The sequence below is a fragment of the Anomaloglossus baeobatrachus genome, chromosome 1 (genome assembly GCF_048569485.1).
Source record: "Anomaloglossus baeobatrachus isolate aAnoBae1 chromosome 1, aAnoBae1.hap1, whole genome shotgun sequence".
Classification (NCBI taxonomy): domain Eukaryota; kingdom Metazoa; phylum Chordata; class Amphibia; order Anura; family Aromobatidae; genus Anomaloglossus; species Anomaloglossus baeobatrachus.
Genome location: NC_134353.1, coordinates 199,636,424 through 199,661,939, shown reverse-complemented (window position 1 = coordinate 199,661,939; position 25,516 = coordinate 199,636,424). Strand labels below are relative to the sequence as shown.

Genomic DNA, 25,516 nt, shown 5'->3' with positions numbered 1-25,516 from the left:
ATGCTGTAACTGCAATAAATAATATAGATAATAGATAGATAATCGATAGATAGACAGACAGATAATGGATAGAGGGAAAGATGAATAGATAGAGAGATAGATGAGAAAGACCTATATAATGTCCCACCTCCCTGCATATTCTAAGCTGGCACCCTTTAGTGACTTTCATGTGGCACTAAAGAGTGCTTAGCCTTGTATTTAGCCAAAAAATAAATAAATAATTTAAAAAAAAATGACGTGGGATCCCCCCATCTTTTGTAGCCAGCTATGGTAAAGCAGACGGCTGCAGCCTGCAGACCACAGCTGGCAGCTTCACCTTGGCTGGTAATCCAAAACTGAGGGCACCCCACGCTGTTATTTTACATTAAATAAATAATTTTAAACAAAAAACGTGGGGTCCCCCTCAAATTGGATCACCAGCCAAGGTAAAGTGGACAGCTGTGGTCTGGTATTCTCAGACTAGGGAGGTCCACTGTTATTAGACACTCCCCAGCCTAAAAATAGCAGGCCGCAGCCGCCCCAGAAGTGGCACATCCATTAGACGTGCCAATACTGGCGCTTCGCCCCAACTCATCCCGTTGCCTTGGTGCGGTGGCAAACGGGGTAATATATGGGGTTGATGTCAGATGTGTAATGTCACCTGGCATCAAGTCCTCGGGTTAGTGATGTCACGCGTCTATCAGATACCCGACATCACCAACCCAGTCAGTAAGAAATAAAAAATAGACAACAAAAAAAGTTTTATTTGAAAAAACACTCCCCAAAACATTCCCTCTTTCACCAATATATTGAAAAGAACAATCAATTCCACGTCCAGCGTAATCCAATAAGGGGGTCCCACGACGATCCATACCATAGTCACTGTCCACGTCAATGAAGAACAGAATGTTCCCCATTGGCTGGGAGAGCAATGCAGTGACCTGAGCTAACATCAATAGGTCAGCCCAGGTCACTGCAGGGTATGTCGAGCGCTGCCATCAGGAGGTTAGATGAGATCATTACCTGCAGTGACGATCTCCTCCACTGCTGAAGTCAGCGCTGTCACTGACTTCTATGCCCGCCGCGTTCTCAGCAGTTTCGCGAGAGCCCGTGACGTCACCACTAGTGACAGCCTCGGGCCGCCTGCGAGAAGGGCATAGACGGCAGTGACAGCGCTGACGTCAGGAGGCAGGAGATTGTCACAGCAGGTAATGATCTCATCTATCCTCCTGACAGCAGCGCTAGTCATCCCCGCGGCTGACAGCACTGCAGCGTGACAAGCTGCTGATACTGCGGGCAGACACTGACACTGCTGTGCTGGCAGCGGCGGGGCTGGAGTGGGTCACAGACTGCACGGGAACCTGCCGGAGGTCACACGGAAGTGCTTCTGTGCGGCGTCCAGGGAGTGTGACGTGTGTGTTTACTCTGCTCCGCTTCCTCTTCTGTCATAATGACATCACTTCCTGCAAAACCGCAGGCAGCGATGTGCATTACCGCAGGTAAATCACGGCTATACCGAAAGTATACAACACATCATTTGCTAGCTGCGGTATACCACCGGTATTTTGCGATTACATTACAGTGAATGGAGTGAAATACCGCAGCTACCTGCGGAAAAGAAGTGATATGCACATTTTCTCAAGAAATTTTCTCAAGAAATTCTGCTCAAAGAATTTTCTTGAGAAAAAAACGCAGTGTGCGCACAGCTATTTTTTAACCCATAGGTTTTGCTGGGAAATGTCTGCAGAAAGATTTCAAACATTTCTCAAGAAATTTACGCAGCAAAACCGTGGGTAAAACCGTGGGTAAAAACGCAGTGTGTGCACAGGGCCTTAGTGGGTGTTTTTCAGAAACAAGCAGCAATGAATGTTGCAGAATGAAATTGGAAATCTGCTATTGTATTGCCCGTACATTGTAGTGCCCATACACTGTGCCCAACTTGAGGTTCTGGAGACCTGCACCCTGTAAATTAAACATGTTTTCTTCACTACAGAAACATATGAATTATTAGGCTATGTGCGCACTGGGAAATGGAATTTTCTTGAGAAAATTCCGCATGCTCTCAAAGATTACCGCACCCGCGGTAAAAAACCGCAGCAAACCGCACCCAAAAACCGCATGCGGTTTGCCGCGGTATGCTGCGGTTTCACCGCGGTATTGTTCGCGGTATTGCCGCGGTTTTGCCGCGTGCGGGTTGGGATGTGCTTTATTGCATTCAATGCAATAAAGCACATTGAAAAAAAAAAAAAAAAGTCATTTAATTCTGAGATAGTAGATAGATAGACAGAAGAATAGATAGAGGGATAGATAGATAGACAGACAGATAAAGGGATAGACAGATAGATAGAGGACAGATCGCTGCATTTCCCACGGTCGGCAGTGAGTTCACATTACCGGCCGTGGGAAATGACCGGTAATTATCTCTGCTGTCTGCTGCATTCATTCAGCACTGTGTCTGTGACAGTCGCGGCTGGATGTAAGCAGCGCAGGACCTGTGGATTACGCCGGAGCTTTGGTGCGGGAGGGGTTAATAAAATGGTGAACGAGGCTTGTTTGTTTTATTTAAAATAAAGGATTTTTCGGTGTCTGTGTTTTTTCACTTTACTTACGGGTTGATCATGTCAGCTGTCACATAGACGCTGCCATGATCAAGCCTGGAGTTAATGGCGGTGATCCATCACCATTAACCCCTTGTATTACCCTGACCGCCACTGCTACACGGCGGCAGGAAGAGCCGGGGACACGCTGGTGCTGCCGCATAATGCATGCGACAGTCCCGGGGCAGCTGCGGCTGATATTCTCAGCTGCGGGAGGTGGGAGTGAGGCGGGGGACATTAACCCTGCCCCTCTCCCTCCCCAGCCTGAGAATACCGGGCCGCCGCTGTGTGCTTACCTCGGCTGGACGGTAAATATGCAGCGGAGCCCACGTTCTTTTTTTTCTATATTTCCGTTTGCATTCTATGTGTGTTCTATGTGTCTGTGTCTCTGTTCTATGTCTGTGATGTGTCTGTGTCTGTGATCTGTGTGTTTACTCTCTGCTTTGCTTCCTCTTCCTGTAATGACATCACTTCCCTGCAAAACCGCAGACAGGCGATGTACATTACCAGAGGTAAACCGCGAAATACCGCAGGGAATAACGCAGGAAAACGCAGTGAACCGCACAGAATTTGCTTCCTGCGTTATTCCCTGCGGGATTTCACGATTAACAATGGAGTCAATGGAGTGAAATCCCGCAGCGATGTGCGGAAAAGAATTGACATGAAATTGTTTTTGCTGCGGGAATCGCGCAGCAAAACATGCAGCTGTCAAATTCCGCCTAGTGCGCACAGGATTTATTTTGCCCATAGGTTTTGCTGGTGATTCACTGCAGAGATGTTATGAACATTTTCTGCAGCGAAACATGCAGCAAAACCGCAAAAACTCCGCGGCAAAATCCGGTAAGTGCGCACATAGCCTTACTTTTGGCACACTGTGGGGGTCAGAACGGAGGGGGAGCGCAGATTTTGCTGGATTTTTTTGTGCATGTCTAGAGCCTTTGTTCTACAAGTAACGTGGAAGCCCCTATATTTCCGTTAACATATGACAACCCTGAGTGGGAACTTGTTTTTTATGGGGGTTGAGTTGAAGCTTTTATTGGTGGCATTTTGGGGTATAGAACATTTTGGATTAGTTCACATTTATCCCTTGCTATAAGCTGAGCACTTAAATCTTAATAAATTATAATATCATCAAAAACTGAATTTATTTCAGTAATTCAATACAAAAAAGGAAACATATATTATAGAATCATTACAAACAGAGGGATCTATTTCAAGTGCTTATTTCTGTTTACTTTTATTTAAAAACAGTGTTCACTGAAGGGGTTAAGTGGTGTAACTATTTTATAGATTGTGTCGTTCTGGACGCACATATGTGTACTTTTTTAGTTTAAGGCTGTATGCGCACGTTGCGTTTTTTTTTCGGCGTTTTGGCTGCGTTTACAACTGCACTGTGTCATTGACAAAATGCATGCGTTCTGATTCCCCAGAAAAGTCTATGAGAATCATGCAAAATCTGTGTGCAAGATGCTTTTTGAAACGCAGCGTTTTGATTGTCAAAAATTTGTCAAAATCTCTGTGTTTGAAGAAGCAACATGTCAATTGTTTTTGCCATTTTGGCTGTGTTCTACACCCATTGAAATCAATGAGTTGCAGAAAAACACTGCCAAAATGTTAAGCAATGCGTTTGCATTGCATTATTGTTGTTGTTGCGATCCGCATGTTTTTTTTAACATAAGAAAGGCAGGTCTTTCGTCTTTCTCTCTCTGTCTGTCGGTCAGTCTCCTTCTCTCTATGTCTCTATATCTCTCGCTGTCCATGTCGGTCTCTCCCTCTCACCCCCTCTCTCATACTCATCAATCCACGATCACCGGCGCGGTGCTGCATGGCGTTCACAGTGTGGCGGCTTCGCTTTTGAAAATGCCGGCTGCTCATTAATCCATCACGTATTCCCTGCTTACCCCGCCCACCGGTGCCTATGATTGGTTGCAGTCAGACACGCCCCCACGCTGAGTGACAGCTGTCTCACTGTAACCAATCACAGACGCCGGTGGGCGTGTCTATATCGAGCAGTAAAAAAATAAATAAATAAATGATTGAAAAATAAACGACGTGTGGTCCCCCCAATTTCGATACCAGCCAGGGTGAAGCCACATGGCTGAAGGCTGGTATTCTCAGGATGGGGAGATCCACATTATGGGGAGCCCCCCAGCTTAACAATATCAGCCAGCAGCCGCCCGGAATTACCGCATTCCATTAGATGCGACAGTCCCGGGACTTTACCCGGCTCATCCCGAATTGCCCTCGTGCGGTGGCAAACGGGGTAATAAGGAGTTACTGGCAGCAGCCCATAGCTGCCACTAAGTCCTAGGTTAGTCATGGCAGGCATCTCCCCGAGATACCTTCCATGATTAACCTGTAAGTTAAAGAAAATAAACACACACATCCAAAAAATTCTTTATTTGGAATGAAAGACAAAAAAATCACCCTCTTTCATCACTTTATTAACCCCTCAAAAACAACTCCAGGTCCGACGTAATCCACGCAAGGTCCCACGACGTTTTCAGCTCTGCTACATCGGAAGCTGACAGGAGCGCAGTAGAAAAACACCGCTCCTGTGAGCTCCATGCAGCAACTGAAGTGAGTCGCGCGATCCGCTGTGCTGTCACTGAGGTTACTCACGGCCACCGCTCTCAGGTGGAGGACTGCAGCTGTGGCCGCGAGTATTCTGAGTGAAAGCACAGCTGATCACGCGGCTCACTGCAGTCATTCAGGGGATTTGCGATCACAGGTGAGTCCTTCACGGGTGACCGCAAATCAGGCCGCGGCACATGCACAGAGCCGCGCGATTACAATGAAGTTCGGTGAAGTTCATTCGAGTTCATTCTGATCGCGCGGCTCTGTCTCGCAGCCAGCCATGCTGTTTTTGACAGTGCGGTCCCACTCGGCTTTGCGCTGCAAGTCTATGGGGATGCTGCAGAGCTGAGTGGGACCGCACTGAAAAATGTGCGTTCTGGATGCTTTTCCCACTCTGTCTATGGCAGAGAAAGCATCCAGAACGCATGAATTCTGCAGGAATGTGCGCACGTTGCGTTCTGCCGAATGCGTCTCAGAACGCAGCTTTTTCGGCTACGTTCTGAGACGCACAGGCAGTGACTTACACGCTGCGGAATAGAATGCAACATGCGCACATAGCCTAACTTTGTTTTTAAATTCATTTTTATATTGGTGTAATATTTTTTGTTTTTATTTTGTGGGGGGTTTTTTTTCAACTTTTTTACTTAGTCCACCTATGGGACTTTTAATTTTTATTCTCCTGATCGCAGGTATAAGGTGTTGCAATGCATCATAATTATGGCTTGAGCTAACAGGCCACCATACCTGGCACACCAGGAGGTCATTGTTTAACCTCTGGGTGCCATGACAGCCACTGCCTCCCTGTGATTTTGTCATGGGGATGCAGATATGGATGTGAGAGGGACCTCTCTACCTCTCACAACCTTTTAAATGCCGCTACTGCTTGAGGCATCTAGAGGGTTAATCAGCCAGGGGCGGTGTGCACTCCGTTACTGCAAGAGCTCCGCTTCCAGCTAAGTCTATTCCTTTCTCGCCTTTTCATTGGGGGACACAGACAGTGGGTTATATGTTGTCTCCAGGGGAGGCTTGACACTAGGTTTAAAATAGATTTAGCTCCTCCTCCCACAGCATATAACCCCAGCTAGGCGGGAACTAGCTCAGTTCTTTTTAGTGTCAGCAGGGAGGCACTAAAATAAACACTGTTTATTTATTTCTTTTTCTTTGTGATTTTATTCTATTTTTGACTATGGGGCAATACCAAGGTGTACTCACCCTCGTTCGCCCCGCTTACGGGCAGAGGAAACCTGGCGTGCAAAAGCCGCCAGTCTTCCCTCGCGCCCAAGTGGTCGGGTCTGCGTACCCCTCCAGGCTCCCTGGAAGCACCTCACAAAGGTAGCTCCAGAGGGCTAAGCAGAGCCGAGCACCTGCTAGCCTTGAGCCAAAGATGCCTCCCCGAGATCTCCGCATCCCAGGACCGACGTGTCTTCAGACGGAGCAAGAGCAGGTAGGGAGACAACGTGTACCCGTCCCCTGCATCCAACCGCCGCCTGAGGAGGCGCCGGTGGGGCGATGCAGGCCGTGTTCCCGGGGAAGCATCATAAATTTAGCTCCCAGTGTCGGCCTGCATTCTTAGCAACGCACCCTGCACTGCTCCAAAAGCCGCTCCCTCTAGTGGGCCGTCTCTCCCCTCCATGCTGCCAGAGAACGCTGGACGCCATTACAAGCGGGGAGCAGACACGGGTGAGATCGCCTCCTTGGCTCTGCAACTCTGCAGCACTATATACCGCTCTATTCAGCGGTATATCGCTGTCTTTCTAGCGGTGTGTGCCTGCTGGCTGGCGGTGTATATCAGCTTTTAGCGGTATATACTGACTGTGTCTGCAGGTATATACCGACTGTTTGGCAGTGTATGCCACTTTACTATTGGTATATATCAGCTCTGTATAGTAGTCCCTTTCTAATACTGCTAGTAGCTCCTCACCCACAGTTGTGTAATACTGCTAGAGGCTCACAGTACTAATTGTACGTTTGTTGCTGACATGCGTAAAAACCGCAAGGGTGATAAAGCTTCCCAGGCATCCTCTATGGACCTGTGCTATGCTTGTACCACCTGTGGAAGCTCGTTTCCCAATGGTCGAAGCTATCCACTCTGCCGGGGCTGCGATGCCCCTACTAGTGTCACAACAGGTGTTGCCGGACCAGGGGGTCGTGCAATCTGTGGGTTCGGCCCCGGCCACCATTCAGGCAGCACCCCCCATCTGATGAGGCTATCCCTGCATGGGCTCTTCTGATGTCTAAAAGGTTAGATGACCTGGCCGCTCAGATATCCCAGCCTTCCACAGGCTCCCGCAACCTCCCCCCGGCTCAGCTCCCTCAGAGGAGCCCGCCGTCGTCTGGTGTATCATCCCCAGTACGTAAAAAGGCTGTCTCCAAAAGGCGCCATTGCGACTGCTCCGCCTCGTCTGACTCACACGATGGTCAGTCTAACTCAGGCTCCGTGACCTTTAGTAGTCACGATTCCCGAGACTCTGACTTTGATTCAGATGTCCCTTCTAAGTCTAGGCATATGGAAGACACTTTAATAGCGGCTGTCAATCACTCTGTCGATTTCTGATCAGCCCTCGGACCCGACTTCTCAGTCGGCAATCAAGCGAGCCAAGAAGCCTCCTAAGTTCTTTGCCCAGGATCCGATTTTTCATCAAATATTTAAACGGTGGGATCACCCTGATAGGAGGTTTAATAAAAAATCCTCCTCTTAATTCGCTTATCCCTTTCCCCCGGAAATGGTTAAGCCCTGGTCGGTACCCCCCGTTGTGGATCCGCCAGTATCCAGACTGGCTAAACACACAGTTATGTCTGTTTCAGACAACGCGTCTCTCAAGGACTCGTCCGACCGCGCAGTTGAGGCTGCGTTCAAATCTTTTTTCCAGGCTTCGGGCTCCTCTCTGCGCCCCCTGTTTGCCATGACATGGGTGGCAAGAGCTATGAGCGTGTGGAGTAGGAACCTGCGCAAGTTGCTTCGCCCTTGCAATATTCCTCCAGAGGCTCTTGAGATTCTTGATTTGTTCTCTCTTGCCTCTAATTATTTTCTTCACGGCTCCCTAGATGCAGCTAGCTGGTCAGCCCTAACGGCAGCCAATGCTGTCTTCGCCCGCAGGGTTCTGTGGCTAAAAATATGGAATGCGGACAGTGCCTCCAAGAAGTCCCTGTCCACACTTCCCTTCCAGGGTCTTCGTCTGTTTGGTGAATCCCTGGACAAACTCATATCTGAGGCGACGGGTGGTAAAAGTACCATTCTACCACAAAAGCGGCCTGTAGCCAGAAATTTAAAAAGATCTTCTTAGAAAACAGTAGAGAGGGGTAGTAATGCTGCGCCAAAAATCACTCATGAGAATCAGATTAACGTGTCTTTATTATTGGCATAGGTCTACGCGTTTCAGGAGCTCTGCTCCCTTCCTCAGGACCGACAAGCAAGAAAGAAACATCAAATCAATCAATGATTTGATGTTTCTTTCTTGCTTGTCGGTCCTGAGGAAGGGAGCAGAGCTCCTGAAACGCGTAGACCTATGCCAATAATAAAGACACGTTAATCTGATTCTCATAAGTGATTTTTGGCGCAGCATTACTACCCCTCTCTACTGTTTTCTGTAATTTGCCTTCGGGGGGCTGCAGCCTTAATCACATTTTATATGCGAGTAAAGGAGTTGTGACTTGCACAACTTCATCTGGTGAGTAATACTCCCCCCCTTCCCCCCATATTATTGGGGTAATACCCTATCTGTTCTTCTTTTTCCACAGCTTTATACTAAAAAAATCTTCTTGGCGCAGGCAGTTCTTTCGGCCTGCCCACCCAAAAACCATCGGCCCAAGGACCGTCCCAATGCTCAGATCGAGGATCCGGTCCCTCAAGGGACTCTTCTTGGCGTTCCCACTCCAAGCAACCTAAACCCAAAGGACCTCGCTCTGTACAGGCCCCCTCAGCATGACGCCAGGTATCCCGCAGATCCGACTCCTGTGGGAGGGCGGCTTCTGCTTTTTCGGGATATCTGGCTAGACCACACTCACGATGCTTGGGTTCGAGAAATCGTCACCTCAGGTTACAAGATCGATTTCCATTCCCTGCCGGCCAACAGGTTTCTGCGTTCTCGTCTTCCAAAGTCCAAAACGCAAAGCCAGGCCTTATTTCAGGCCATAGCCTCTTTACAGAAAGCAAACGTCATCATTCCAGTGCCCCTGGAACAGCGCGGCAAAGGTTTCTATTCAAATCTTTTTGTCGTTCCAAAAAAAGATGGCTCTGTCCGCCCTATCTTGGACCTCAAACGGCTGAACAAATTCGTACGGATTCGAACTTTCCGAATGGAATCATTGAGAGCAGTACTAGCCGCCATGGAACCAGGAGAATTCCTAGCTTCCATAGACGTTTAAGATGCTTATTTACACATTCCCATATGTGTCTCTCATCAACGGTTCCTTCGCTTTGCCGTAGGACACCGTCATTTCCAATTCAGGGCCCTCCCCTTTGGGCTGGCTACTGCGCCTCGGGTCTTCACAAAGGTCATGGCGGCCGTCATGTCCATTTTACACCCCAGAGGCATCCTGGTCGTTCCCTATTTGGACGACCTTCTTGTCAAAGGGAGCTCTCTTCACGTTTGCTCAGAAAGCGTGCAGATTTGCCTAGACACGCTGTCAAGGCTAGGGTGGCTTAGCAACTTCCAACAAGTCATCCCTCATTCCTCATCAGCGCATCACCTTTCTAGGTATGCTGATAGACACGGCTCAGTCCCTGGTTTTTCTTCCATAGGACAAGAGGTCTTCCCTGATCCGGGCCGCCCAATCCCTCCGCTCTCGCCGTCACACATCCCTTCGGAATGGAATGAGAGTGTTAGGCAAGATGGTGGCGGTCATAGAAGCCGTGTCCTTTGCCCAATTCCATCTGCGCCCTCTACAACTGGATCTTCTATCCTCCTGGGACAAGAATCCAGCTTCCCTGGACCGGTCAGTCCGCCTATATCGGTCTGCGCTCAGCTCCCTCGTCTGGTGGACTCAAGCCTCATCACTATCTCAAGGGAAGTCCTTCCGCCCGGTCCACTGGCAGGTAGTCACGATGGATGCCAGCCTGATAAGCTGGGGGGCGGTATTTCTCCACCACACTGTTCAGGGACGCTGGTCTCCTTCTGAGCTCTCTCTGCACATCAATGTTCTGGAGATCAGAGCCATATTTTTGGCCCTTCAGAATTTTCAACCCTTACTATTGGGCCTCCCTGTTCGGATCCAGTCAGACAATGCCACGGCCGTGGCTTACATCAACTGTCAGGGAGGAACTTGCAGCAAGGCAGCGATGAAGGAAGTATCCAGGATTCTGCTTTGGGCAGAGAAGCACATCCCCATTATTTCAGCTGTCCATATCCCAGGGGTAGACAACTGGGCCGCAGACTTTCTCAGCAGGCAAGGTCTAGCGGCAGGGGAATGGTCCCTCCACGACGAAGTGTTCCATCAGATCACTCTTCGTTGGGGACTCCCGGATGTGGACCTCATGGCGTCTCGAATGAATGCCAAAATACGTCCCTTCATATCTCGGTCGAGAGACCCGCTAGCGCTCGGCTCCGACGCCCTAGTCTTTCCATGGTCGCAGTTTCGCCTGCTCTACATCTTCCCTCCGTTTCCTCTCATTCCGAGAGTAATCAAGAAAATCAAAGCGGAGGGAATCCCGGTGATCCTCGTGGCCCCGAACTGGCCCAGGAGAGCCTGGTATCCAGAGCTCCTCCAACTTCTCAGTGACTCTCCCTGGCATCTTCCCGACCGCCCGGATCTTCTGTCGCAAGGTCCATTATTCCACCAAAATACAGCACAGCTGCATTTGACGGCATGGCGCTTGAATCCCTGATTCTAGCCAAATCGGGTTTTTCTTCCAGGGTAGTTCATACCATGCTTAATGCTCGGAAGCCCGCCAGCATTTACCACAGAACCTGGAAGACCTATCTTTCCTGGTGTGACCGTCATAATCGGTCGCTCCTGACCTTTTCAATACCTAATGTTCTTACTTTTCTGCAAGACGGTCTGGACTCAGGTCTTGCTCTCAGTACCCTTAAAGGACAAGTTTCTGCCTTGTCGATTTTTTTTCCAGAAGCAGCTGGCTTCTCACCCTCAGGTCCGTACCTTTCTTCAAGGGGTAGTGCATTTGGTCCCTCCTTATCGCCACCCCTTAGATCCCTGGGATCTGAATCTGGTTCTGGGAGTCCTTCAACTTCCTCCTTTCGAACCTCTGAGAGAAATCTCTCTTCAACGACTGTCTTGGAAAGTTGCCTTTTTAGTCGCTATTACCTCTATCAGGCGAGTGTCCGAACTGGCAGCTCTTTCCTGTCGCTTACCTTACCTGATATTCCATCATGATAAGGTGGCCTTCCCCCGCCTTCCTTCCGAAGGTCGTATCCTCTTTCCACCTGAACGAGGACATTGTGTTGCCGTCATTCTGCCCGGCCCCGGTCCACTCTTTTGAGAAAGCCCTTCACACTCTCGATCTTGTCAGGGCTCTGCAGATCTACATCTCCAGAACAGCGCTGTTGCGCAAGTCCGATGCCCTCTTTGTTCTCCCAGTGGGACACAAAAAGGGCAACCCGGCATCTAAATGCACGATTTCTCGATGGATCAGGACTGCCATCTGTGAGGCATACAAAGCACGAGGTGCCGTTCCCCCTCAATCTGTGCGGGCCCACTCTACACGAGCAGTGGGTGCCTCCTGGGCGATCCGCCATCAGGCTTCGGCGGCCCAACTTTGCAAGGTCGCTACCTGGTCCAGTGTGCACACGTTCACAAAATTCTACAGAGTGCATACGCATGCATCTGTCACGCTCCCCGGGTCCCCTGCCCAGCTCCCCGGCTCCCCTGCCACGCTCCCCGGCTTCCCTGGCTCGCCTCCCGGCTCCTCTGTCTGGCGTCCCCCGCTCCACAGCCTCCAGGCCCCCTCACCTATGATCCCCAGGCGTCCCGGTCCCCGCTCCCAGCATCCGCCGGCAGCTTCGCTCCAGCCCGGCTCCCCTGCCTCCTGTTCGCCGCTCCCTGCCCTGGCTTCTGGCACCCGGGCCTCGCGCATGCGCATTAGGGCGCGCGCGCGGTCATTGACCCTTTCTTAAAGGGCCAGCGTCCACGGACAGGATATTGAACACACAGGTACAGGGTATAAAGGGGTTTAATGTCCAAGTGGGCGGGGCCTGTTCTTCGTGTTTCCTAAGCTAGGAGTGAGGTCTCCTTGTGTCTGCTGGTATACTTACCTATCTCTCTTCTAGAGCCGCTCCTGCCTCGCCATTCGGTCCTGCCGATTCCCGAACCCCGAACGCTGACTATCTGCCATCCCGTCAGTCCGTACCATCTCTGATCCCTGTGGTGACCCGTCCTCTCGCTCCATCGGTTCCGGACTCCGCCTGACAACATCTCGGCCTCCGAACCTGAGCTCCGTCACCCGGACTACGATCAGTGACTCCGTGGTCCCAGGGACTTCTACGTTCCACTCTTTCTAACGGACTGTCCTGCTACCCGTAGTGCTCCGGCTACCGGACCCCTTGCCTTCAGTAAGGTGTTCGGCCCAGTGGATCCACCTCCTGGGTCCGCCCGTCCACCTGGCCCTAACAGCATCCGCGGATGCTGCTCTTGGAAGACAAGTCCTTCAGGCGGCAGTGGCCCATTTATAAGTGGCCACTGCTCGGTTCTTGATAGTGTTTTGATATGTGTTCACTGCAGTTGCAGTTGTTAGTCAGCTCTTAGGCTGATGTTATACACTGTTAATAGTTCAGTTCCCACCCAGGGACTGCTTTGGGACGTCCCACTGTCTGTGTCCCCCAATGAAAAGGCGAGAAAGGAAAGGACATTTTTGTGTACTCACTGTAAAATGTCTTTCTTGGAGCCTTTCATTCTGGGACACAGCTCCCGCCCTTGTGGTTTTGGTTGTCCTTTTCCTACTGCTTTTACACCAAACTGAGCTAGTTCCCGCCTAGCTGGGGTTATATGCTGTGGGAGGAAGAGCTAATTCTTTTTTAAACCTAGTGTCAAGCCTCCCCTGGAGACAACATATAACCCACTGTCTGTGTCCCCCAATGAAAGGCTCCAAGAAAGACATTTTACGGTAAGTACACAAAAATGTCCTTTTTCACATTTCCGTTGTTTATTATCAGTCACAATCCGCCGCTCTGATAAACAACGCAATCCATTTAGCGGATTCCGTTGTTCCCATAGGCTTGTATGAGCGGTGGATTGCGACTGATGCCCTTGTGTTGCATCCGACGCCCGACTCGTGGAACGACTGACCATCGGGCGGCAGGAACGCAGCATGTAACGCTTTTTGAGCAGAGGAATCCTTTTGTTTTCACTGCGCATGCTCAGATTTTGTGTTTAATCATTCAAATCAATGTCTCTCTCGGCGGCCAGACGATCAGCTGATCGCCCGGCAGCCGGCTTCTGGGACCGATCAGCTGATCGCTCGGCAGCCGGCTATTGTGAACGATCGCTCTCATAAAAGCCGGCTGCCAGGAGATTAGCTGATCGCTATCAAAAGCCGGCCGCCGGGAGATCAGCTGATCGCTATCAAAAGCCGGCCGCCGGGAGATCAGTTGATCGCTATCAAAAGCCAGCCGCCGGGAGATCAGCTGATCGTTCACAATAGCTGGCCTCCGGCTTTTTCTCATGACAATTCTTGTCACCCGTTGTACAACGCATCACTCACAAGCGTCAAGCAACGCATGTGACTGATGCAAAACAACGGAAATGTGAACATAGCCTAAGCCGAGTTCCGGCGTTGATCGTGCGGGGAAGTGCTGATTGACTGACCTATCACAGCGATCAGAAAGGTGAGGAACACTGTAATTGGTCCCCGCATTTCTTCCCATGCCGCTCAGCTGTCAGTGACCGCTTTCCGCACAGAGCACTGTGTTTTTCACAGAGTGACATTTTTCACCCATGACCTAAATGGTACGTCATGATACGGGAACTGACACTTGGTCATGATGTGCTATATACGTCATTGGTCATAAAGGGGTAAAACCTGTCACCAGGTCTTTACTACATAAACAAAATACTCCTGGTTAGAATCTGATAATATGGGCTCTTGTCCACTTGTGGATAGCTTGCAATGCGACTGTGATGCGATCTTGCGATCATATCACAGGTGCGGAGAAGATGAAAGGAACACTTTCTACCCATCTCTACCCACTTTCTACCCATCTCCTCCACTGTCACACACTGTCATATGGTTGTATGGGGGTTCGTGAGCCAAAACATGCTGCAAAACGCAGCGTGCTGCGATTGCACCGAGAGCACGATTTTTTCTGTAGAAAATTAAGCAAGAGGACACTGTCCCATAGATTAACACTGGTGCGAGTGCAATCCGATTTTTTTATCGGATCGCACTCGCGCATGAAAATAGCAAGTGAACATGAGCCCTTCGACTGTGTCCGTTGCGCTCAAAGCAAGTGTATTCCATGAGGCCGATTTAGTGGTTACTTAGCTGCATATACATTTCTGTACATTAATAGTTTTTCTCTTTTCTAGATGACTTTGCAGCTATGAGTGAAGAATGCTCAGATATTCTTAATGGATGTGGCACAGTTAACAATGGGACTCAGAATGAAGCTGCTTTGCTTGCATTAATGGAAAGGACTGGCTACAATATGGTACAAGAGAATGGACAGCGCAAGTTTGGTGGTCCTCCTCCAGGTATGTGTTTACTGTCTCCCTAAATCTAAACCTGTATATACCGTGTTTCCCCGAAAGTAGGACCTCCCCGAAAGTAAGGCAGGGTGGGGGTTTCGGGGGGGTCCGCCAATGTAGGGCACCCCCCAATTGTAAGGCAGGGTAGCGGGGGGGCCCGGGGAATGTAAGGCCGCCTATGGGTGGTGGTCGCGGTGTTACTTACCGCTGCCGCTGTTCCCTCGCTCCATCCTTCCTGCTCGATGCTGATTGGCCGATCAGCCTGTTCGTCACAGGCTCCCTGCTGGCCATCAGCTCGAGCTGTGATTGGCCAGTCAGCCGGCTCGCAGCTGATTGGCCGAATCAGCCGCGACGTCACCGCCTGCAGGCTTGCTCCGATTGGTCCAGCGTCCCCGGCATCCAAATCGTCAGCCCGGCACCGCAGAGGAGATCGAAACAGAAGGAAAGTAACGGTAAGTTCCGAAACTCTCTGTGTGTGTGTGTGTGTGTGTGTGTGTACGTACGGTATGTGTACGGTATGTGTATGGGTGCCGTATGGGGCTGTATGTGTCAGTGTGTGTGTGTGTGTACGGTACCGGTACGATATGTGTGTGGGTGCCGTGTGGGGCTGTACCGGTACCGTATGTGTCAGTGTGTGTGGTGGCAGAGTGGGGGGCAGAACCACTGTATGGGGAGGCTGCAGGGGGGAGGATGGGATGGATCCCGGACTCTCAAACAATGGGGAGGCTGCAGGGGGGAGGATGTGGTGGATGCCGGACTGTGAAACAATGGGGAGGCTGCAGGGGGGAGGATGGGGTGGATGCCGGACTCTCAAACAATGGGGAGGCTGCAGGGGGGAGGATGGGGTGGATGCCGGACTGTGAAACAATGGGGAGGCTGCAGGGGGGAGGATGGGGTGGATGCCGGACTGTGAAACAATGGGGAGGCTGCAGGGGATGTTGTTGAAAATTTTTTTTTTTTCCCAATGTAAGGCCTCCCCCGAAAGTAAGGCAGGGTGGGACTTTTGGGGGTAAAATTAATGTAAGACAGGGCCTTACTTTCGGGGAACCACGGTAGCTCATCTGACGGATCGAGCCTCCATAAACATTAAATGGATACTGGGTTTGTCTGACAATAATCTAATGTTTATGGACAACAATTGTATTAAATTAGATTGGTCCAGGGACTGAATTGAGTGTACAGACTGTAGAAGCTTGATTATTTTCTAGAGAAAAACCCCATTTACATATGGTTATAAAAATATTCCTAGCATGACTCCCAATGCACCATCTTGATAACTTTTCTTACCTTACTTAAGGAAATTAAGACAAAATCGCCTTTGATCAATGCCAAGTTAGATGTTGAATTGCTTATTTTGTGCCTTGATATACCAGTGCTGTGTTATTTGGGTCAATTTAACTTTTGGTAGATCTGTATCGAGTTTCTAGCATATCCTGTGGATATGTCAGATGTAAGAAGCGAGTACCTTTTAATAAAAGTACTGTATACCAACCTGATATGACAAAAACCTAGAGAAATGATAATCATTTTGAAGTTGACTGATGTTTACAGTGTGAAATCCTCTTTATCTCTTAGGCTGGGAAGGTCCTCCTCCACCTCGGGGCTGTGAAGTGTTTGTTGGAAAAATACCCCGTGACATGTATGAAGATGAACTTGTCCCAGTATTTGAAAGAGCCGGAATAATCTACGAATTTCGGCTAATGATGGAATTTAGTGGGGAGAATCGAGGGTATGCGTTCGTCATGTATACAAATAAAGACGATGCCTTGCTAGCTATTAGAATGCTGAATAATTACGAGATCCGTCCCGGCAAGTTCATTGGAGTCTGTGTGAGTTTAGACAACTGCAGACTCTTTATCGGTGCCATTCCAAAGGAAAAGAAGAAAGAGGAAATATTGGAAGAAATGAGGAAAGTGACCGAAGGAGTCGTGGATGTCATTGTGTACCCAAGTGCCATTGACAAAACTAAGAACCGAGGATTTGCTTTTGTGGAATTTGAATCTCACAGAGCGGCTGCCATGGCTAGAAGGAAACTGATTCCAGGTGATTACTTTCTTCTGTGATCCTTCTCTTTTCTTAGGTAACTGAACAACATATGGCTGAGCTGCAGTATGTCTGATAACAGCACATGAAAAGCCACACGTGGGTTTCCACAGATTTCTCTAGTTTTATGCATAGTACAAGTGAAGCATATAAAAATAATGGCCGATTCATCAAAGCTTTTATGCCAGAAAAGAGGCATAAAAGATTTGAAAACACACAAAATTGTTGCACAAAAATATTGCGCCTTTTGTCACTCCAATTTGAATTAGATATGCCGAAATGTCAGGAGGCAGGACATGGGCACGGTCACTTATCAAACTCATCAATTGTGCCGCTGGAGTAGCATTGCTGGCGCTGCGCATGCCACTCAGATGTCCCGAAGTCATTGTCAAAGTGATGTGCGCCTCTTAATAAGTTTGCTGCCTTTTGTGTACACTTCTCCAGTCTTGATGAATCGGCCCCATGGTCTTTGCTGAACGTGTTTGGAAGCTACATGTGGGTTTTGATGGCTGGTTCTTAGACAGATCATTGAATAACCAGGCCGCAGCCTATAAGAAAAAATAGGGGAATAGGTTTCAAAAACAAGAAAAGGAAACCCCAATAAAATTCTACACTGTCCCCTAATCATTGCCTGGCACCAGAGTCTCTTTAATTATTAAGTGGTGTTTGTATGTGCTGTGCAGGGCCTATTAGGGTCAGGCACGGTTTCCCCGTTGGTGAATGGGGGCGCCATAACCCTAGGGCGTCATACCCTCTATTGCTAGGTAGGGAGAGGCTGACTAGGGCTGATTTAGGGCCAGTCTGTGTGATCATTCACCCTCCTAGCATTTGTTATTACACTTTTTGCACATTATTTATTCATGTTTGTTTGTGAATCTGGTCTCTGACCTTTTAGTATTAACCCCTTCACGACCGCGGGTAGTAAAATTACGTCCTATTTTAACGTGACTTAACGACCAGGGACGTAATTTTACTGCCTAAACTTCATTTGATTGCCGTGGCCATAGCAACGGCTTTCAAATGATGTCCCCTGCTGTTTCTTACAGCAGGGGACCTTTGCTTGACCCCAGGGGGGGCGGCATCACCACCCCCTATCGACGAGCGATGTGATTGGCTGTTCAAATCTGAACCGCCAACCACATCGATCGCACTAATTTCGGCAAAAATAATGCCCGAATTGGTGCGATCCTGTGAGATCCAGCTATGAGATGCCGCAGCTGCTGCAGCATATCATAGGTGGACCTCAAACATGCCGCCCCCAGCCCCTGCAGCACTGATTGGAGCGATCGTGCTATGACGCGCAATCGCTCCAATCAGTGTGCAGTGGGGCGGTCTGATCTGCCGGTGGCCGTCCTCCCCAGGCCTGTGCTGGCCTGCGAGCCCTCCCCCAACATGTCTGCAGCGTGCAGTGGCTGGTACTTGTGGTACCACGCCACCGCTGCTGCTGCCGCCGCCGCCGTAGCTGAGGTCACCGCTGCTGCTGCACGTGAGTACTGTGCTCACTTTGCAGCTCCCGTGGTGCCCCTGCGCGCTGCCGTGATAGCCCCTGCCGTGCCCCCCCCGACATCCCGATCTGCTCCCCCCAACCCCCCACCCCCCCGACATCCCGATCTGCTCCCCCCGCGATCTGACTGCCTCCCCCATTATCTCTATTCTGCTTCTGCAGCTCCCTCTCCGGTCTCCCCCTCTGCTCTCCCCCCCTCTGCTCTCACCCCCCCCCTCTCCCCCTCTGCTCTCCCCCCCCCTCTGCTCTCACTCCCCCTCTGCTCTCCCCCGACGTCCTCTTACCTGTCTTCACCGGCCTGATCACATCTGCGTCCATCGCTGGGTCCTTCCTGGGCATTCTGCTGATCTGCCTGCTGCTCCTGTAAAGCTGTCCATCTCTCTGCCATCTGTTCCTCTGCAGCTCTTCTGGTCAGTGATCCTCCTGCTAGTCCTCTGGGTACTGTGAGTATAACTTTTTTTTTTTTTTCCCGTATCCCCTGTCCATTTTTACACCTCATCCGTCCGTGCGTCCCGCCAAGCGCTGATCAGGGATGCACATAACGGATCGGCATCCATGGTCAATTTTTGGCGTGACTTTTTTCCGTATTCACGACGCTTTTTGTATCGCATCCGTCCGTGCGTCCCGCCGAGCGCTGATCAGGGATGCAGATAACGGATCTGCATCCGTGGTCAGTTTTTGGCGTGACTTTTTTCCGTATTCACGACGCTTTTTGTATCACATCCGTCCATGCGTCCCGCCGAGCGCTGATTAGGGATGCAGATAACGGATCGGCATCCCTGCTCAATTTTTGGCGTGACTTTTTTCCGTATTTGCGACGCTTTTTGTATCGCATCCGTCCGTGCATCCCGCCAAGCGCTGATCAGGGATGCACATAACGTATCTGCATCCATGGTCAATTTTTGGCGTTACTTTTTTTTTTACGTATCCCCGACGCTTTTTTTTATCGCATCCGACCGTGCGTCCTGCAGCGGCCGATCAGTGCATCTGTGCGTCTGTGCGTTTGAAAAGTCAAATGGCGCTCCTTCTCTTCTGAGCCCCGCCATGCGCCCAAACAATTACTTTCCACCACATATGAGGTGTCTGTGTACTCAGGAGAAATTGCACAATACGTTTTATGGTGCATTTTTTCCTGTTACCCTTGTGAAAAAAAAAGCTACCTAGTTGAAGCAACCGTTTTGTGGTAAAAAAAAAAAAAATTTTTTCTTTTCACGGCTCAACGCTATAAACTTCTGTGAAGCCCCCAGGTGTTCAAAGTGCTCACCAAACATCTAGAACAATTATTTGAGGGCTTTAGTTTCCAAAATGGTGTCACTTGTGGGGGATCTCCACTGTTTAGGCACCATAGGGGGTCTGCAAACGTGACATGGCGTCCGCTAATGATTCCAACCAATTTTGCTGTCAAATGGCGCTCCTTCTCTTCTGAGCCCCGCCATGCACCCAAACAATTACTTTCCACCACATATGAGGTATCTGCGTACTCAGGAGAAAATGCACAATACATTTTATGGTGCATTTTTTCTGATAGCCTTGTGAAAAAAAAAGCTACCTAGTTGAAGCAACCGTTTTGTGGTAAAAAAAAATTTTCTTCTTTTCACGGCTCAACGCTATAAACTTCTGTGAAGCCCCCAGGTGTTCAAAGTGCTCACCAAACATCTAGAAAAATTATTTGAGGGCTCTAGTTTCCAAAATGGTGTCACTTGTGGGGGAGCTCCACTGTTTAGGCACCATAGGGGGTCTCCAAACGTGACATGGCGTCCGCTAATGAGTGCAGCTAATTTTGCACTCAAAAATTCAAATGGCGCTCCTTGCCTTCCGAGCACAGCCGTGTGTCCAAAGATTTGATTTCCACCACATATGAGGTATCTGCGTATTCTGGAGAAAATGCACAATACATTTTATGGTGCATTTTTTCCTGTTACCCTTGTGAAAAAAAAAGCTACCTAGTTGAAGCAACCGTTTTGTTGTAAAAAAAGTGTTTTTTCTTTTCACGGCTCAACGCTAAAAACTTCTGTGAAGCCCCCAGGTGTTCAAAGTGCTCACCAAACATCTAGAACAATTATTTGAGGGCTCTAGTTTCCAAAATGGGGTCACTTGTGGGGGAGCTCCATTGTTTAGGCACCTCAGGGGGTCTTCAAACCCGACATGGCGTCCGCTAACAGGTGCAGCTAATTTTGCACTCAAAATTCAAATGGCGCTCCTTGCCTTCCGAGCACTGCTGTGTGTCCAAACATTTGATTTCCACCACATATGAGGTATCTGCGTACTCAGGAGAAAATGCACAATACATTTCTTTGTCGCTCCATTGGGAGACCCAGACAATTGGGTGTATAGCTTCTGCCTCCGGAGGCCACACAAAGTATTACACTTAAAAGTGTAAAGCCCCTCCCCTCTGCCTATACACCCTCCCGTGCATCACGGGCACCTCAGTTTTTATGCTTTGTGCGAAGGAGGCACACATCCACGCAAGCTCCACAATTTAGTCAGCAGCAGCTGCTGACTATTTCGGATGGAAGAAAAGAGGGCCCCTAACAGGGCTCCCGGCATGCTCCCTTCTCACCCCACTCTGGTCGGCGGTGCTGTTAAGGTTGAGGTACCCATTGCGGGTACATAGGCAGGAGCCACATGCTGTTTTCCTTCCCCATCCCTTAGGGGCTCTGGGTGAAGTGGGATCCTAACCGGTCACCAGGCACTGGGACCGTGCTCCCTCCGCAGCCCCTGGGGGAATCTGCTGGACAGGAGACCGGGTATCGTCAGGGACAGGCCCTGCTCCTCTGAGGTACTCTGTGTCCCCTTGGGGACGGCGCATAGAGCGCCTGTGTATGGACGCTGCAGCAGCTGCTGGGTGTGTTGGTGCGCCGGGACTACCGCGCTGACCGCGCTTGTTTGCCGGCCGCGCTTATAACTTTACTCCCCGGCTTTTGCGGCCTAGTACCGCATATTCCCGCCCCCGGGCCTGCCAGTCAGGGGTAAGGGCGGGACGCTGCACTGGACGTCAGCGCTGAGGGCTGGAGCATACTTAGTATCCTCCTCCCCCCTCACTGAGCACCGTGGGGCACCAGATTCCCGCACTTTTACAGGCACGCCCACGGCTCCCTCCTCCTCTCTGAACGCTGGCAGCCATTGCTATCAGCACTTCTGACGCTGGAGAACTTCAGAGGGGAGACAACACTGAGCTCCACAGCTCTGGGAGGCCCAGGCAGGGAATCTGGTGGTCACACAACCGCTGCGGGCGGTCGGTAAGCCGCACCTGTTACTAGGTGCTGGCCCCCCTGGGTGCCGTAGCGTATATTTATATGCTTATATTGTATACATTTACTCTGTACGGCCGCACTATTGCTCCGGCTATATCACCCTCTTTGATTGCTCAAAAAGGAGACTACAGCATGTCGTCCGCAAAAAGCAAGGGTGCCAAGGCACAGGCTTACTTTGCTACCTGTACCTCATGTGCGGCTGTGCTTCCTGCAGGTTCCACCTACCCTCATTGTGTGCAATGCTCGGCCCCTGTGACACTCACTCAGCCGGAGCCTCTGCCACTGTCGGGACCCTCGTCCCCGGTGGGACTACCTGCTGCCACTGTCCAGGTGACAGGGACAGAGTTTGCAGTATTCGCTGACAAACTTGCTGAGTCTATGGATAAATGGTCTGCTAAGATACTAGAAGCTTTGCAGTCCAGACCGGTAACACAGGCCCCGGCCACTGTTGAATCATTGACCCCAGGCCCCCCTCGGTTGGAGCAGCAAAGTGCTCCTGGGGCGACTCATAGGTCTCACGGTGAGGACTCCGACACAGACCGCAGTCTCAGACCGGCTAAACGGGCTCGCTGGGAGCTTCCCTCGACTTCATCACACTGTTCAGGGTCTCAGCATGAGGACTCTCTGGAGGATGAAGCGGAGGTGGCAGATCAGGGCTCTGATACTGACGCCGCTCTCAACCTTGATACACCTGAGGGGGACGCCATAGTAAACGACCTTATAGCGTCCATCAATCAGGTGTTGAATCTTTCTCCTCCAGCTCCTCCGATTGAGGAGTCAGCTTCTCAGCAGGAGCAATTCCGTTTTAGGTTTCCCAAACGTACACGGAGTGCGTTTCTTGATCACTCCGACTTCAGGGATGCAGTCCAGAAACACCGAGCTTTTCCGGATAAGCGCTTTACTAAGCGCCTTAATGACACACGTTACCCCTTCCCCGCTGACGTAGTCAAGGGTTGGGCTCAGTGTTCCAAGGTGGATCCGCCGGTTTCTAGACTGGCGGCTAGATCCATAGTCGCAGTGGAAGATGGTGCATCACTCAAGGATGCCACTGACAGGCAGATAGAGCTCCTGATGAAATCCATCTATGAAGCTATCGGCGCGTCCTTTGCTCCGGCATTCGCAGCCGTATGGGCACTCCAAGCTATCTCAGCTTGTCAGTCTGAGATTAATGCAGTCACACGTGCCTCTACTCCACAGGTTGTGTCCTTAACATCTCAGGCGTCGGCGTTTGCGTCCTACGCCATGAATGCTGTCCTGGACTCTGCGAGCCGTACGGCGGTAGCATCCGCCAATTCGGTGGCAGTACGCAGGGCCATGTGGCTACGTGAATGGAAGGCAGACTCTGCTTCCAAAAAGTTCTTAACCGGGTTGCCATTTTCTGGCGACCGCCTGTTTGGCGAGCGATTGGATGAAATCATTAAACAATCCAAGGGAAAGGACTCGTCCTTACCCCAGTCCAAACCAAGCAGACCTCCACAAAGGAAGGTTCAATCGAGGTTTCGGTCCTTTCGGGCCTCAGCCAGGTCTCAATTCTCCTCGTCCAACAGGCCACAGAAGGGTCAGAGGAACTCCGATTCATGGCGGTCTAAGTCACGTCCTAAGAAGAACGCCGGAGGAACCGCTCCCAAAGCGGCCTCCTCATGACTTTCAGCCTCCCCAAACCGCATCCTCGGTCGGTGGCAGGCTCTCCCGCTTTTCCGACGCCTGGTTGCCACATGTCCAAGACCGATGGGTGAGAGACATTCTGTCTCACGGTTACAGGATAGAGTTGAGCTCTCGTCCTCCGACTCGTTTCTTCAGAACATCTCCACCCCCCGAGCGAGCCGATGCTCTTCTTCAGGCGGTGAGCACTCTGAAGGCAGAAGGAGTGGTGATCCCTGTTCCCCTTCAACAATGGGGCCACGGGTTTTACTCCAACTTGTTTGTGGTGCCAAAAAAGGACGGATCTTTCCGTCCCGTTCTGGACCTAAAACTGCTCAACAGACACGTGAAAACCAGGCGGTTCCGGATGGAGTCTCTCCGCTCCGTCATCGCCTCAATGTCCCAAGGAGACTTCCTAGCATCAATCGACATCAGGGATGCTTATCTCCACGTGCCGATTGCACCAGAGCATCAGCGCTTCCTGCGCTTCGCCATAGGAGACGAACACCTTCAGTTCGTGGCACTGCCTTTTGGCCTGGCGACAGCCCCACGGGTCTTCACCAAAGTCATGGCAACAGTGGTAGCAGTCCTACACTCTCAGGGACACTCGGTGATCCCTTACTTAGACGATCTGCTTGTCAAGGCCCCCTCTCGGGTGGCATGCCAACACAGCCTGAACATTGCTCTGGAGACTCTCCAGAGATTCGGGTGGATCATCAATTTCCCAAAGTCAAAATTGACACCGGCCCAATCACTGACATATCTCGGCATGGAGTTTCATATTCTCTCACCGATAGTAAAGCTTCCGCTGGACAAACAGCGGTCACTACAGACAGGGGTGCAATCGCTCCTTCAAGCCCAGTCGCACCCCTTGAGGCGCCTCATGCACTTCCTAGGGAAGATGGTGGCAGCAATGGAGGCAGTTCCTTTTGCGCAGTTTCATCTGCATCCACTTCAATGGGACATTCTCCGCAAATGGGACAGGAAGTCGACGTCCCTCGACAGGAACGTCTCCCTTTCTCGGGCGGCCAAGGCCTCCCTTCAGTGGTGGCTTCTTCCCACTTCTTTGTCGAAGGGGAAATCCTTCCTGCCCCCATCCTGGGCTGTGGTCACGACGGACGCGAGTCTGTCGGGGTGGGGAGCTGTCTTTCTCCACCACAGGGCTCAGGGTACCTGGACTCAGCCAGAGTCCTCCCTTCAGATCAATGTTCTGGAGATAAGGGCAGTGTATCTAGCCCTAAAGGCGTTCCAGCCGTGGCTGGAAGGCAGGCAGATCCGAATTCAGTCGGACAATGCCACGGCGGTGGCATACATCAACCACCAAGGCGGCACACGCAGTCGGCAAGCCTTCCAGGAAGTTCGGCGGATTCTGCTGTGGGTGGAAGCCACAGCCTCCACCATCTCCGCAGTTCACATCCCGGGCGTAGAAAACTGGGAAGCAGACTTTCTCAGTCGCCAGGGCATGGACGCAGGGGAATGGTCTCTTCACCCGGACGTGTTTCAAGAGATCTGTTGCCTCTGGGGGAAGCCGGACGTCGACCTTATGGCGTCCCGGCACAACAACAAGGTCCCGGCATTCATGGCACGTTCTCAAGATCACAGAGCTCTGGCGGCAGACGCGTTAGTTCAGGATTGGTCGCAGTTTCGACTGCCTTATGTATTTCCTCCTCTGGCTCTGCTGCCCAGAGTGTTACGCAAGATCAGGTCCGACTGCCGCCGCGCCATCCTCGTCGCTCCAGACTGGCCGAGGAGGTCGTGGTACCCGGATCTGTGGCATCTCACAGTAGGCCAACCGTGGGCACTACCAGACCGACCAGACTTGCTGTCTCAAGGGCCATTTTTCCATCTGAATTCTGCGGCCCTCAACCTGACTGTGTGGCCATTGAGTCCTGGATCCTAGCGTCTTCAGGGTTATCTCAAGAGGTCATTGCCACTATGAGACAGGCCAGGAAACCAACATCCGCTAAGATCTACCACAGGACGTGGAAGATCTTCTTATCCTGGTGCTCTGATCAGGGTTTTACTCCCTGGCCATTCGCCTTGCCCACTTTTCTGTCCTTCCTGCAATCCGGAATGGAAAAGGGGTTGTCTCTCGGCTCACTTAAGGGACAAGTCTCGGCGCTCTCGGTGTTTTTTCAAAAGCGTCTAGCCAGGCTTCCACAGGTACGCACGTTCCTGCAGGGGGTTTGCCACATAGTCCCTCCTTACAAGCGTCCGCTAGAACCCTGGGATCTGAACAGGGTGCTAACGGCTCTTCAGAAACCACCTTTCGAGCCAATGAGAGA

At 50.8% G+C, this 25,516-nt stretch overlaps 1 protein-coding gene across 2 annotated transcripts in view; it reads left to right on the top strand.

Moving 5' to 3' along the window:
* Positions 1–25,516, top strand: part of RBM46 (RNA binding motif protein 46) — a 120,443-nt gene that overhangs the window by 26,216 nt on the left and 68,711 nt on the right. For both annotated transcript variants that reach the window (XM_075347653.1, XM_075347659.1), the window contains exons 2-3: positions 14,631–14,795; positions 16,365–16,832. In XM_075347653.1, the coding sequence (XP_075203768.1) occupies positions 14,631–14,795; positions 16,365–16,832 (633 nt within the window). The remainder of the gene's footprint in view (positions 1–14,630; positions 14,796–16,364; positions 16,833–25,516) is intronic.